The 16,052-nt window shown below is 42.4% G+C and overlaps 1 protein-coding gene across 7 annotated transcripts in view; it reads right to left on the bottom strand.

Annotated features, from left to right (window-relative positions):
• AKAP7 (A-kinase anchoring protein 7) overlaps positions 1 to 16,052 on the bottom strand; it is a 262,693-nt gene that overhangs the window by 188,764 nt on the left and 57,877 nt on the right. For 6 of the 7 annotated variants that reach the window (XR_012318026.1, XR_012318027.1, XM_073671248.1 and 3 more), the window contains exon 7: positions 6,188 to 6,335. Coding sequence is in view for 5 of the 7 variants with exons in the window: in XM_073671248.1 (XP_073527349.1) it covers positions 6,188 to 6,335 (148 nt within the window). In the remaining 2 variants the exon portion in view is untranslated. Of the gene's footprint in view, positions 1 to 4,126; positions 4,468 to 6,187; positions 6,336 to 16,052 lie in introns of those variants that run through there. The other variant, XM_073671246.1, reaches the window with a different exon arrangement.

The raw sequence follows: 16,052 nt of genomic DNA, 5'->3' as shown, positions 1-16,052 counted from the left end.
ATATAGCAGAAGTTGGGACCCAGTCGGACCTTGGGACGGAACACGTCCTCCTGATGCCGAGGTTTGTGGGCCCTGGGTCAATCAGGGTTGTCCCCACATTCTACAGCTCCTGCACCTCCTCCTCCTCCTCCACTTCAGCCTCCATCTCCAAAATGGCCACATCAGTCATAAGCTGGAAGCACTGAAGCACTGCCTCGGCCAAGCGGCAATAGGCTGTGCTGAAGCTAATATGCTTAGGTGACAAACCGCACAACGCTGAAGAGTTGTGGACAGCTCTGAAAGAGCAGGCAGATCTGTGGCTGACACCGCAGACCCTACAGCCAGGCATGGTCGTGTGTGAAAATGGCTGGAACCTGGTGGCGGCTCTGAGGTGAGCTCAAACACTTACCATACCTGACCCATGTGCTTAACCTCGTGGTTCAGATCGGCTTGTTAAAGTACGCCACCTGTGTGCCCGTTTTAGAAAGTCAGCTACAGCTTCCGCGCCCTTGCCGTGCTTCAGCAGCGTTTGCAGCTTCCAGCTCACTGACTGATCTGCCATGTCCCCACATGTTGGAACTCTACATTGCAGATGTTGGGAAGGATTTGTGAGCAGAAGAGGGCAGTTGTTGACTACCAGCATCAACAAGGAAGTCGGTATTCAGTTCAGACTCCACACATAAGACCTTAGGAGTGGACATGGATGTCACACATATGTACCATCCTCCAAAACTTTGAGGATTCCACCAAGATGGTGAGCGGCGATGACGCCATAATTAGCATCACCATCAAGCTTCTGTCTTCTGAAACGCTCTCTGCTCACAATTAAAGAGGATGCATTGCAGGGGGAGCACAATGAGATAGAGCAAGGAACCATACAGGGTGATTCCACACAGCCCAGCCTCACCTCATCCCAACGTGGATTGGGTGACAATGAGGAAGAGAAGTTGAAGGAAGAACAGGAGCTAGTTTCCTGCACTATAGACGGTAATACCTGCACTACTGTCATACCGTCTGCTCAGCCTGCATGGCTTGTGGACAAGGAAGGAGGGGGAAGAGGAGGAGAGCATGGTCAGTCGTCCTCTTGGTGAGGACACGGAAGTCTTGCCTCTTTGCAGTCTGGCACACAAGGCTGAGTTTATGTTACACTGCCTTTCCCGTGACCCTCGCGTTGTCCAAATTTTGGGTGACTGTCATTATTGGTTGGTGACACTTCTAGACACACTACAAGGAGAACTTTCTGTCTCTTATTCCTGCGCAGGAGAGGCCTAATAAAATGGGGCAGTACGAGAAGGCCCTTGTTGCGGAATTATTAAATAAATTCCCATCTGAAAACAGTGGGCCAGAGGTCACAGTTAGTTGGACAACCAAGGAGTACAGGCGAGAGAGACACAAATGCAATCCAGCAGAGGCAGAGGAACACTGTCAAAGTTCTGGGACAGTTTTCTCAGACCCTCCCATCGCACAAGCCCTGATGCACAGGGTGCTTTCCCAAGGAGGGAAAAGTTTCGGAAGATGCTGAGGGAGTACCTTGCCGACCGTACCAACATCCTCCGTGATTCATTTGTGTCTTATAATTATTGGGTATCCAAGCTGGACACGTGACATGAACTGGCTCTCTACGCCTTGGAGGTCCTGGCCTGCCCTGCCGCTAGCGTATTGTGAGAGTGGGCTTTTAGTGCCGCTGGTGGAATTAGAACCAATAGGCGCATCCGCCTGTCAATAGAAAATGCTGACAGGCTGACTCTAACAAGGGCTGGATTGGGCCAGACTTCTCAACACCACCGAATGATAGCAGCGTAACAAACTCAAATCCAGTGTCTTTTTTTGGGAGGTCTAATTCTATTCCCATGCACCTCTGTCTTCACACCCAGACATGGGTATATGCTTCCTGATTTTGCCTATTTGCTCTTGTCCTCCTCCTTATCTGCATCCTCATCCTCCACCACCATATCACCACCACATGTAACATATCAACATATCTACGTCTCTGGCAAGGGACATTGGAGTTCCTCCACATTTTTGGCAGCCGTTGCTTCACTGCATAGGCAAACAGTATGGGAGACCCACTTCCTAATAATGGGAACATTGTTTTCAGGAGGCCCTCCGACCGCTATGTCTCTTGCAAGAGGAATTTGAGTTTGAACAAATTTTTGGCAGCCGTTGCTTCACTGCATAGGCAAACAGTATGGAATACCCACTTCCTAATAATGGGAACATTGTTTTCATGAGGCCCTCTGACCTCTACGTCTCTTGCAAGGAGCATTGGAGTGCCTCCAAATTTTTGAAAGCCACTGCAGTCACTGCATAGGCAAACAGTATGGGCGACTCTCTCCTTTCTAATGGGAATATGTCGTTACTGAGGCCTACCTCTATGTGTCTTTAACTTGTTAGTGGGTTTTTTCCTAAATTTTAGCAGCCATTGGACTCATTGCATACCCTATAACTGAATAGCAGAACCTTTCCTTTCTAAAGGGAAATTTTGGCAGCCCTTGCAGTCACATCATAGGCATTACCACTATAGGAGACCAACTCCTTTATAATGGGAACATTTTTTAAGGAGACCCTCCTCTATGTCTCTTCAAAGGGGTATTGGGTTGCGTCCAAATTTTTGGCAGCCCTTGCAGTGACTGGATACACAATAACAGTATAGGAGACCCACTCAATAATGGGAACAACAAAGCATAGCTGGCTGATAGCTCCCTAACAATAGCGAGGGCCGCCTGATGGCCCTATAAAAATAGGCTTTGTGACTTTCAGAGTCCCACCATCATAAATGAAACAGGATGTGTCTGATGATGTGTCACACACCACATGGTCAGATAAGGTTGTAAAATGTTAAAATGAGATTTCCTGGTGAATGCATTTGTCTTGGTTGAAAGCAATGCAAAAGTGCAAAAATGCATCAAAAACGTTACGTGTGAACATAGCCCAAGGTGTGGAGGAGCATTTTTCTTTTTGTATATTTATTTTGCCTTATATACAAGTCATTACCCTGGAAAGGATGTTCCTTAACATATTTCCCAGGAAAATCCATTTTGGTTTCGTTTTTTGTATATTTTATTGCGAGTCCGTAAAAGTGGCCTAATACCTCTGACAGCATTGTGGACAGCATTGACCTAGGAGTCAGAAATGCTTCCAGGGGTCTTCCCCAGGCTGTTCTCATGTCATTTGAGCATTGTTTCCATCGATTTGGGCAATTTTTAGGCCCTCTGCAGACCGCTGGAGGGAGTCGCCGGAAAAATGCTCGAGTTTCCCATAGACTAAGATTGGGCTCGTTACTCGGGCACTCGAGCATTCCAATTTGCTCAACTCAAACAACATGTACCCGAGCATTTTAGTGCTCGCTCATCACTATTTGTCTGTCAATGTATTTTTAACTTTTTATATGTTTATTGCAAGCACTGTATATTTTTATATTAAAGCTTAAAACCTTTAATAAGTTGATCCTCGTTCGCTCTAAAAGAATCCATAGCCTTTAAGAGAGTGTGTGACCTTTTGATTGTCTGACAGTAACCTTGATTTCGGGGACTCATCACCCCATGTGTTTAATGAGTGGTGGCAGCGTTAAGTAATCGGGGTGTGCTGAATATGTCAAGGAGTGATTTATGCTCACTTTATAGCCTAAAAAAGAGGTTGAGAGCTGGATTGAGTGAGAGGAGATAAATTAACCTCTGCAGGCGCACTCCAGATCACGTGCTGAGGAGAGTGTCCGTGATAACTCCTAAACCTAATAACTGGTTGGGCCATCCTTAACAGCAACCTCTGCAATCAAGCGTTTGCGATAACTAGCAATGAGTGTTTTAAAACGCTCTGGAGGAATTTTGGCCCACTTATCTTTGCAAAATTGTTGTAGTTTAGCCACATTGGAGGGTTTCCGACCATTAACCGCCTTTTTAAGATCATGCCACAGCATCTCAGCCGGATTAAGGTCAGGACTTTGACTAGGCCACTCCAAAGTCTTAATTTTGTTTTTCTTAAGCCCTTCAGAGGTGGACTTGCTTGTGTGTTTTGGATCATTGTCCTGCTGCATAACCCAAGTGCGCTTCAGCTTGAGGTCACTTACAGATGACTGGACATTCTCCTTCAGTATTTTTTGGTAGATAGCAGAATTCATGGTTTCATTTACCACAACAAGTCTTCCAGGTCCTGAAGCAGCAAATCAGCCCCAGATAATCACACTACCACCACTATATTTTACTGTTGGTATGATGTTCCTATTCTGAAATGCTGTGTTAGTTCTACCCCAGATGTAATGGGACATACACCTTACGAAAAGTTCTAATTTTGTCTCGTCAGTCCACAGGGTATTCTCCCAGAAGTCTTGGCGATAAACAAGATGTTTTCTGGCAAAACGGAGATGAGCCTGTATGTTCTTTTTACTCAGCAGTGGCTTTCGTCTTGGAACTCCACCATGCATGCCATTTTTGCCCAGTCTCTTTCTTATGGTGGAGTCACAGGACCCTGTAGATTTGGATTTCTTTCTCCCTTAATAATAAAGACATTACTTTAATAACTGCATTTTGTGTTTACTTGTGTTAGATTTGTCTAATATTTAAATTTGTTGTGTGATCTGCAACATTTAAGTGTGAAAAACATGCAAAAAAATAAGAAATCAGGAAAGGGACAAACACTTTTTCACACCACTGTACATGCTGTCAAGCTCAGTTCAGGAGAGGAGCAGGGCCAGTCTGTGCACTTCGATGTGATCCTCCAATCGGTACCACACGATTGTGTCGCAACCGCTCCATTTAAAAGCCGCTATCAGAGATTGAAAGTGGTATCTAAATGGTTAACAACCAGGATGCAACACAGATGCCGGCTATGCAACATAGCTGGCATCTATCGCATGTAGAGCGAGCCCCCTCTACCCTAGCGTACCCCTGCCCAGGACTTTATTCACGTCTTAATGCGGGAAGCAGTAAATCTATTTTCTAACAGTGCTGGAGTACTTTGACATTTATCATTATAAATCAATAGAAAAAGCAAATATAAATTTTGTAATAATATATCTCAGAGAAATACCAAATAGGGCTCCGCTGCTGTAAAGAAGTCTCATGCTGCGGTCATTTTGAAGGTTCTTTACTGACGACTACGCGTTTTAACACCATACTGGCATCTTTCTCAAGTGAAAAAAATAAAACGACAAGCATGTCTGTACTTGTCGGTTTTTCTCAGTTGAGGAAGATGCCAGTGCGGAGTTGAAACGCATAATGGACAGTAAGCTGCTTGGCTTTTTCCAGTAATCCCAAAAAGAATGATTCGAGTGGTAAACAGGCGTCTGGCCTACTGTGACATTTTTTAACGGGGGAGTTCCCCATCATGAATAAAAATTCCCTAATCTGCTGATGGCGCGGGATAAACTTTGCATTCCTCCAACTGAAGACATCTTTGGTTTAACATCATAATTTACTCATTTTGTACATATTTTAATGCTATTTAGACTTTTGGAGACAAATGAAAGGTAAATTGAGCACCATTTTTTTATTTTGGAAAGGACTTCTATAACAGATGGTGAGGTCCATGTATCACATTGGACTTTTTGGCACCAGTTGAAAAACTTTTACAAAGCCTTGAATAAGACAATGGAACATAATTGGATCAATGAAAATGTTACCATAGTGTAATTTTTTTTTAACTAGAGTTTTATATCAAACTCTAAACAATAATATATTATTACCAGCAACAAAGACCAGAATCAGTATGCAAGAAATCCAATTTTATTTTGAAGCATGTTGAGAGTCTACTGCCACCTTCTGGCAGACATTTCTCAGTAGTGTACAAACCAAAACAACCAAACATCAGGTTGTATACAACTTATAGAACTGTACCTCATTTTAGGTAGTCTAAAAAATACACCAAACTTTTCTCATTATACATAAAAAAAATAAAAAATCTTTAAACACATATTATATCTTATTTAGAAAAATAGAAAAATAAGCTTTACTCTAAAATAAAATATTTAAAGCATGTAAAATATAAAAACACAACTTGGAAGATGAAATAAACCTTAATACATTACAATAAACTGTAACAAAAACATGTTAAATAAGATCTTAAGAAATTGCATAAAAATATTGCAGGTATTGGGTCATTAAGCACAAAATACCAAAAAAAAATGTTGATATTTTTTCATAAAATATGATAGTTTCATATTATTGGAAATGAAAGAGAGGAAACACTTACTGGAACTCTCACTTTTACTTACCAAAAAATATGGAGGCTTCGGTATGATAGTAACCACTTGGTTGCTTTTTCTTTAACATAGAGCAAAGATCAAGTCTCTTCAGTGTATCCTCACCGAAGCAGTGAGCTTGGAAATCCTTATACAGATTTGCCTCAATCTTTTTAATGCCCTAAAAAACACACAACGTATAAGCACTAAATCATTTGTTACAGAGGCTGTATATATCATGTAATACTTTAGTGGTGAGATAATCGGGCCAAAGGGCCAGCAACAGCAGTATGCCAGACACACTTCGCGAAAGCCATCCCGCTAATGCACACCCTTGATGGCTGGAGTACTCTTCACCCACTCCACCCACTCCCACTAAAGGGAAGAAGACTTTTTCAGAGCCCTTCCCAGGTGCTAATAGCAGGGTTGTGGTGGCTGGGCACACTGGCCACAGTTGGGTCAAACACACCAATAAACTATACCGGTAAGGCAGACAGGAACCTAACAAACTTGGAAGGTCAGGGAGCGTTAACAGGGATGTAGGAACCAGAGGACACCAAACACCAGAGCCAGAGCCAAACCAAAGAAACACTCACCAAAGAGTTACCAACCATACCACTAAAGTGAAACTGAATAATCAGCGGTGAACAAGAGGATATGGCGGGTTTAAATATCCCTCTCATGGATCTCCTGACACCGCTGAGGTAATGCCCACTCTTCACCCAGAGAGACAGAGAAAGGGGAAAGGAGGATGGAGAGAAAGGAACCTCCCACCACATATCTGAACCAGGAGACCTATCATCCCATGTCTCCTGGCAACAGCTGGCGCTCGAGAACCCGGCGTCCCAGGATGAATGAATAGAGCTAATGCCAGAAGCGATGGCGTGTCGCCTCCCAACCGCACCATGCCATGAGGTAGTTACCCTGGAGCGGAGTACACGGGCATGGTGGGTCCCGCACCGGCCCCACCCCTCACAACCAGAGAGCGGCAAGAGGCAACCAGCCGGGGAGTATACCCAGAAGCATGAGAGGCACGCTTGCGCTGCCTGACATATCGGAATGTATGTATGCATGTAAATAAATATACATAAATGCTCAACGCTGAATTTACAACACCAAGAAGTAAATGTCACGGAATTGTGGAAATCACAGGATTGATAGACATGTTAATGATATGTGAATGATGAAAAAATAGAACGATTTCCAAAACATCTAAATTTATTCAACATGGAGCACCACATGCAGATATATACACGCTTACATGCATTGTTATGCTATCATTGAGATTGTGTGAGGAATGTTCTACCACACTGAATGCCATGGTGCTTGAAAATCATCAAGATCCACGGCTGGCAGCTCCCTTTGCAATTGCCAACCAATGACGTCCCATATGTGCTCGAAGACAAGCCCAGAGACGCTGCATGCCAAAGTTGCACACTTAGGCCATTTAGAATGCTCACAGAAGCACAAGCAACATGCGGCCTGGTGTTGTTGTGTTGAAAAATGGCTACTGTGACACTTGGGAGAAATGGCCGTACCACTAGTTCAACGATTGATCCATTCTGTTCTGCAAGTGAAATTGAAAGTCACAGAATGAAATAATGTCTACAAACCATCAGAAGGCATTTGTACGACATTGGACTACGAGCCAGAAATTCAGCTACAGGTGTTCTATTGATCTTATGCCACAGCAATCAAAAGCTATCATTGTGCATAGCAAGACGGCAATGGGGCTTTTGTCTTGGACACTGATAGCTAGAGATTGGTCAGGAGATCAAATGGGCAATTTGAAAGAAGCCTTCACAAGGGAACACAAAAGTGTACCAGGAGTCTTTTCAACATGACAAAATCAGGCCACATATTGATCTTGCTACTGCATAGACTAAATGTGCTATTATGGCCTGCATTACCTCTGGACTTGTCTCCCATTGAGCACATCTAGAAAGGTATTGGTCACCAATTGCAAAGGGAGCCAATTTCCAGTTTTGCGGTTTCCTTTTCTTCCTCCCCATCTTCCCAGAGCCATAACTCTTATTTTTTTTGTCCACATAGACATATGAGTTCTTGTTTTTTTTGCGGGACGAATTGTACTTCTGAATGAAACCATTCATTTTATCACATAGTGTACTGGAAAACAAGAAAAAAAAAATTCCAAGTGGGGATAAATGGTGAATAAAACGCAATTCTGGCATTGTTTTTTTTAAATAGTTTTTGCGGTGTACATTTTGTGGTAACAATGACCTTGCAATAAGCAAAATATTTTGGGTTGCATGTCGTCACTTTCCGAGACCAGTAACATTTTCATTTTCGGTCGATGGAGCTGTATCACGACTTATTTTTTGCGGAGCAAGAAAACGTTTTATTCATTTTTTAATCGCTTTCGCTTGTTACAGCATTTTTTGTGGAATTGTAGGGACCAAAAACACATAATTTTGCCGAACTTTTTTTTTTTTAAAGGAGCTCCATAATGACAAGCACGGAGGTCTTCTATAGACCTCCAGTTGTCATAGCAACCCGTTGGCGACCCGCAATCACGTCACAGGCATGCAGATAGGAGCATGCAATTACAAGCAACCATGCAGCCGTGTGTTATTTGTCGCTGTTAGAGATGCAGGGCCTGGCTGTAACACACCGTCATAACCTGCCAGGTATGGGGTGAACTCACCCAGTGAACCCACTCCATATACCCACCTCCGATTTGCGCTGTACATGTACAGCACATGTCGTGAAGGGGTTAATAACCCCAATGACAGTATGCCAAGGAGTAAAAGTCACAGGTTTACCGTGACAGAGAGGAGTCAGGAGACCGCAGGGTCTGATTCCTCCCACTCCTGCACTTATTAGAAGCCTTTCACCTTCATACTAAACTGTGCAGGTTTCTTTTAGCAGTGCAGGGGTTAATTTGCTCAGTTGTGAACTGCTGGAAGCTTACCTGTCTTAACACTGGCAGCTGTTCACTGTTAGCCGCTCCCCTCTCCTATATATACTGGGCTCGGTCTAGCAGTCATTGCCAGAGCTAGCTTCATTGCTGCATGGTTAGGAGTTCGGTGGTTTGTTGTTTGAGAAGGCATTTGGTGGATTTATCTGAGACTGTTTCGTGGTTTTGGATGTGTGTTAATCCTTTTTCTTCTCCTATTTTGTTTTTTCCCCATCCTCCACTCCCCAGTGTTGTTTGTGTGCATATATTTGTATGATTGGTATTTTCCCTTATCCCTGTTTGTATTACCTTGCTAGTATGGCTGGTGTATTGCGATACACTACTACTCCCCTCTTCCCTGCGTTGGGGGGAACAGACTGAGGGCGGATTGAGGTGCTCAGACAAGGTACGTGGCCCCGGCATATTCAATCCAGGGAACAGGGCAAGCTAGGGTTCCCCTAGCGTTAGTGACAGGGAACGAGCCCCTGGTCCTGGGATACCCGACAACAGAGTTGTGACAGTGTGCATATATCTGCATGTGGCGCTGACAGATGATGCTACATAAAATCGAGATGTTTTGAAAATTTTGTTTACATTTTCATCATTTCTTTATCATTAACATGTCTATTGATCCTGTGATTTTCAAATATATACAGGCTTCATAAAGACTACGCATTTACCCACACCTTTTTGCTACATAATTGAATGAGCAACTGTGGTCACTTAGTACTTGGTGTTGATGCTGCTGTTGGCCTTAGCTATTACAAGAGGTCCCAACTAAACTAAATCCCCTATTAAAGTAGTAGCACAAAAGCCCAAAAGAGTGTCAGTGATTATTCCCCCTGCGCTCACACAGGTCTGACCTTTGGGTGAGAGCGTTCTGCTTTATATGCGTGCGGTCAGAGCTGTCACAAAAGCTCTGACTGCGCGCATATGAAGCAGAACGATCTCATCTAGAGGTCAGACCTGCATGAGGGCAGGGGGAAGAATCACTGACACGAATCCGTGTTCTCAGCAATCTGCTCCCTGCGCTCGCTGTCAGACCTGTATAAAGTACAGGTACCATACGTTGTGCACACTGGGGGTGGGGAGCTGGGGGGAACTCTTATGAGGACAGGAACTGCGCATGTTCAGCCAGTTGATCGGCCACTGGGAAGACAGAATGAAATAACCCCAGGGGGCGCAAAAGGGCATACTTCAGCAAATGAAAGCTTGTTATTTTTTGAATAGAGCATAATATTTTTTTTTAAAACTGTAATTTTTATTGAAATTTTTTTATAGATAAATAGCAGACAATAAACTTATAAAACATACATAGATAAATGACATGGCAGATTATTTCTATACAGTAATATAAGAAGCTTAACAGTATATATACACAAGTCCTTCCATCTCCCATTTTTTAAAAGAAGACAAACATACAAACCAACATGGCCCTGAAAGGACCAACATACACCATGTTCAATGGAGCATAATTTTTAATAACTGTAAATTACAAAACCATTTATTTCCACCTTTTCTTCTTAGCTAAATGTATTCTTTATGGTGGCACAACCCCTTAAGTAATTAAGGAGGTGTATGAAATAAAATTTGATGATGCAGATTGTTTTAAAAGGTCATTGTCAGTTCAATAAACTTATGTCCATCTGACAGCCAGTGTACTAACTAACAAAATATAGAATCACTTTATTTAAAAAAAAAAAATTCTTATCCATGTTAAAATGCCCTGAAGTGCAGGTCATTAGATGTCTCCCTGCTTTATAATTTGCTGTTCTATTGCCTGTTAGGTTAGAGCCGCCTCTGGTAACAAAGAAGAGAAGACAAATCACAGGAAGTAGCAGCTGTGAACTGCTATGTACAGATCAGATAGAACTATGAGGATATCCATTTCATGCACAGCTTTACCACAGTCAATTTCTTATCCCTCCTCTCTTTGGTGTCTGCACCGTTCACAAAGTTTACTCTTTAGACATTAATTATCGCAATACCTGTCCTTCACCTTGAAAATCAACTCTTCAACTTCTCCATCGAGTTATAAGCTACTTTTAGCAGTATTCTCACTGAAGATTTCACTGGCTATACCAGCTCCTGTGTCGAATACTATATAGAAGGACATACATATACCGATCAGATTGTAACTTAACAGGATCAAAGGACTGTAATTATAAATATTCATGCTGCTGTCTCTCTGCTCAATCTCTCTTTTCTTAATATGCTGTCAGCTTGATCTCCATTCTGGCTCCCCTTCAGCTGCTGTCACCTCGATCTCCTCTCTGGATCTCACTGTGGTACTGTAAGTAAACTCCAGCTCAGCTCTATCACAATTCATACAAGAATACAGAGAGGAGCGGTTCCTGTCTCAGGCCGTCATTTCATTGGCCACTGCAATAAGGACAAAAAAGTTACAACATGTATACTTCTGCCAGACTGCCCAGGATAGGTAGTCTTCCACTGGAAAAAAAATTGTGGATGGCTGGCAACTGTGCAGCACTGAAGCGCTCTCTACATGAAAATAACACATTTATGTGCTGAAAAAACAGTCATGACCTATTAAGAAGCACAAGAGCTACTACAGGGAATGCTTGAGTTGTGTTCTGTAATAAAAGCATTTCATGTAACTTATAATATATTACAAAATATTTACATTTGTGGGGGTAAAACAAACAGCAATCCTGCAGTTTGTGAAGAGAATGACACATTATTACCTTCATTCTACCGTTCTATGCAACAGCCCACATGAAAATTAGATACAGAAAATAAACTAATGCCATAAACAAGTATGAGCACAAGAAAAATGCCTGTATGACAAAATGCCCCTATGAAGACTTGTCTACATATTATAGAAAAGTGTGCTTTTTTTCTATGCACCTTTCTATTACCTATATAATTACCCCATTCTGCTTGTCAATATTCTCACAAATTCAAATTTAGCTTTCATAGTGTTTTTTACTACTGTTTTTTTAAAAACATTTAAATAACTTTTTTACTTAACTGTCCATCTAGCTGTTTAATCGATTGTTTTTTTGTTGCAACCTGTAATTCATAATGGCAACGATTTGATTTCTTGGGGGAGGGGGTGAAGAGGAGACTGAAAGACAGCAATTCTTTAATTTCGTTCAGGGTTTATTAGCAGTAAAAAAGCATGATATTGTAATAATTAGGATCATTATGGATATAGCTGTACCAGGAGAAGCTTAAAGGGAATCTGTCAGTAGGATCAACCCTCCTAAGCCGTCTATATGGGCATGTAAGTCATATGAAGCTGAATAAAATGATATATTGATATCTGCGATCCAATGTCTTATTCCAGAGAAAGCTACGTTTTTCTTATATGTAAATGAGCTGTTAAGTTCTATGGGCCGGACACTGATCTGCATGAGAATCTGACTCTACAGCTTGACACATTGGTTTCATACTCACACACAGCTCTACAGTAAGATCAGAACACAGTACAGCAGAGCTAAGATAGTACAGCAGAAGTGAGGTTTGTCTCATCACAAAAATATTTGCAGCTGCAGTCCTTTCACAGTGCTTCATCTTCCATATCAGGGCGTGTACTGTATATATCAACTCTTTAAAAATTCCTTTTTATTAGAATCTTTAAAAATACACCAAAAACGAACCATGTGCACCGTGAAAAATAGAAGTATCTCTTATCTCTGATCAAGAAGTATACGCTAGGTACCATACAGTGGTGGCCAAAAGTATTGGCACCCCTGCAATTCTGTCAGATAATACTCAGTTTCTTCCTGAAAATGATTGCAATCACAAATTCTTTGGTATTATCATCTTCATTTAATTTGCTTGCAGGGAAAAAACACAAAATAGAATGAAGCAAAAATCAAATCATTGATCATTTCACACAAAACTCCAAAAATGGGCCAGACAAAAGTATTGGCACCCTCAGCCTAATACTTGGTTGCACAACCTTTAGCCAAAATAACTGCGAACAACCGCTTCCGGTAACCATCAATGAGTTTCTTACAATGCTCTGCTGGAATTGTAGACCATTCTTCTTTGGCAAACTGCTCCAGGTCCCTGATATTTGAAGGGTGCCTTCTACAAACTGCCATTTTGAGATCTCTCCACAGATGTTCTATGGGATTCAGGTCTGGACTCATTGCTGGCCACCTTAGAAGTCTCCAGTGCTTTCTCTCAAACCATTTTATAGTGCTTTTGGAAGTGTGTTTTGGGTCATTATCCTGCTGGAAGACCCATGACCTCTGAGGGAGACCCAGCTTTCTCACACTGGGCCCTACATTATGCTGCAAAATTTGTTGGTAGTCTTCAGACTTCATAATGCCATGCACACGGTCAAGCAGTCCAGTGCCAGAGGCAGCAAAGCAACCCCAAAACATCAGGGAACCTCAGCCATGTTTGACTGTAGGGACCGTGTTCTTTTCTTTGAATGCCTCTTTTTTTTTCCTGTACACTCTATGTTGATGCTTTTTCCCAAAAAGCTTTACTTTTGTCTCATCTGACCAGAGAACACTCTTCCAAAACGTTTTAGGCTTTCTCAGGTAAGTTTTGGCAAACTCCAGCCTGGCTTTTTTATGTCTCGGGGTAAGAAGTGGGGTCTTCCTGGGTATCCTACCATACAGTCCCTTTTCATTCAGACGCCGACGGATAGTACGGGTTGACACTGTTGTACCCTCGGACTGCAGGGCAGCTTGAACTTGTTTGGATGTTAGTCGAGGTTCTTTATCCACCATCCGCACAATCTTGCGTTGAAATCTCTCGTCAATTTTTCTTTTCCGTCCACATCTAGGGAGGTTAGCCACAGTGCCATGGGCTTTAAACTTCTTGATGACACCGCGCACGGAAGACACAGGAACATTCAGGTCTTTGGAGATGGACTTGTAGCCTTGAGATTGCTCATGCTTCCCCACAATTTGGTTTCTCAAGTCCTCAGACAGTTCTTTGGTCTTCTTTCTTTTCTCCATGCTCAATGTGGTACACACAAGGACACAGGACAGAGATTGAGTCAACTTTAATCCATGTTAACTGGCTGCAAGTGTGATTTAGTTATTGCCAACACCTGTTAGGTGCCACAGGTAAGTTACAGATGCTGTTAATTACACGAATTAGAGAAGCATCACATGATTTTTCAAGCAGTGCCAATACTTTTGTCCACCCCCTTTTTTAGGTTTGGTGTGGAATTATATCCAATTTGGCTTTAGGACAATTCTTTTTGTGTTTTTTCATTGAAGACAAATTAAATGAAGATAATAATACCAAAGAATTTGTGATTGCAATCATTTTTAGGAAAAAACTGAGTATTATCTGACAGAATTGCAGGGGTGCCAATACTTTTGGCCACCACTGTATCTATATACAGATAACTTGATCAGTATCCCTATCAATCAGATAGAAGTCATGCAGCATCACAATGATAGCGGGAAAGGGACCTGGATAGTCTCAAGAATTATTCAGGCATCAAGCTCAATACTGAAATAGTGCTGCACTAGCGTATTGCCCGGGCAGCTAAACATACACATAATATATGGCTTAATTAAATCCCCTGGAGGGCAAAATAATATCCAAGTGCTGCACTTAGAGCCTAGATGCAGCAGAACAGATACTGATTTTACAAAGACATAAACAAAAAATGCTGCAATGACTTGTACTTAATAGGTCATCCCAGGTCACATCACAGATATTGGGCCTATCTACCCCTAGGATTTATACTAGGCTGTACCTGCCTAGAAGGGCAGGTTGCACCCTAATGATACAGGATTTGGCGCCCCCGCTCCACGACGGCTCACCCTTGCTTGCCCTAGTGGTCCCTGCTAGACATAGATATGCAGATAAATTCCTAGTCTAGACAGCATGGTTTCTAGTCTAGGAAAAAGCATTGTGAGCATCTTATCATATAGAGAATGACCTATCCTGTTTAATTGAGTTTCATGATGTCAGTCCTAATTCCTCATGCCTTGACGCGTTTCTCCATTAGGTGGATCATCAGGAGGCCCAGTTATAGGTTCTAGGAGGTTGAGATGGTTATGAAAAGTGTTTTTTGAAAACCTTGTATACCCTGTCCGCTTGATTATCAAATGTGCCAAAGACCCTAACACTACCACTATCTCATTCAATTCTGGAGGAGGAGAGTCCGTCTCTCTTGGTTCATGGCATATTTGTAGGAGTAGTCAAGGATCTGTCGGGGGTACCCTCTACCCTGAAATCTCCTATGGAGATCCGCTGTCTGAGTTTTAAAATCGCATAAAGAGATACCGTTTCTCCGGATGCAGAGAAACTGCCCCTTCAGAACGCATTTCTTTAGGGAAACTGGATGATGACTTTTCCATTTCCAAAGGCTATTCGAAGCCATTGGTTTTCGATAGGTGCGGGTGCTTACATTTCCATCCCTTTATTTCCTTATGGCCAGGTCCATAAATGCAACCTCATGATTGTTGCAGGTGCTAGTAAAAGTAAGGCTAATGATATTCACATTTAGATGTTCAACAAAGGAGGTAAATTCAGGCTCTGAGCCAGATCACAGAATGAGGATATCATCAATGTATCTGGCCCAGAGGCTGATAAGGGGATGCCAACACTTGTCCTGATCACCAAATACCAGGGTTTCCTCCCACCAGCACAGGAGTAGGTTGGCATAGGTAGGAGAACATAGACTACCCAATGGCCGCGATCTTGAGCTAATGGAAGTACTTCCTGTTGAATATGAAATAGTTGTGTGTCAGGGTATACAGTAGGGCATCAAGAATAAATTGAGTGTGTTTGCCACATTGTGTTGCCCTGGTTCTGATACAGTGTTTTACTGCCAGTAAACCTGCCTCATGTGGGATGCTGCTGTAGAGGGCCTCCATGTCAGTGGAGGCCAAGATGACATGGTCCTCCATAGCAACATCCTCAAGCTGGGCAAGCAGGTGAAGCGTGTCACGCACATGGGAGGGAAGGGCCGTGACAAAGGGACATAATATTTTGTCAATGTAAACTCCTAAATTCTGTGTAATGGAGTCATTG

This window comes from Phyllobates terribilis, unplaced genomic scaffold (genome assembly GCF_046119375.1).
Source record: "Phyllobates terribilis strain yellow unplaced genomic scaffold, ASM4611937v1 Scaffold_3__8_contigs__length_932513732, whole genome shotgun sequence".
Lineage (NCBI taxonomy): Eukaryota > Metazoa > Chordata > Amphibia > Anura > Dendrobatidae > Phyllobates > Phyllobates terribilis.
This window is presented reverse-complemented; position numbering and strand designations above follow the sequence as displayed.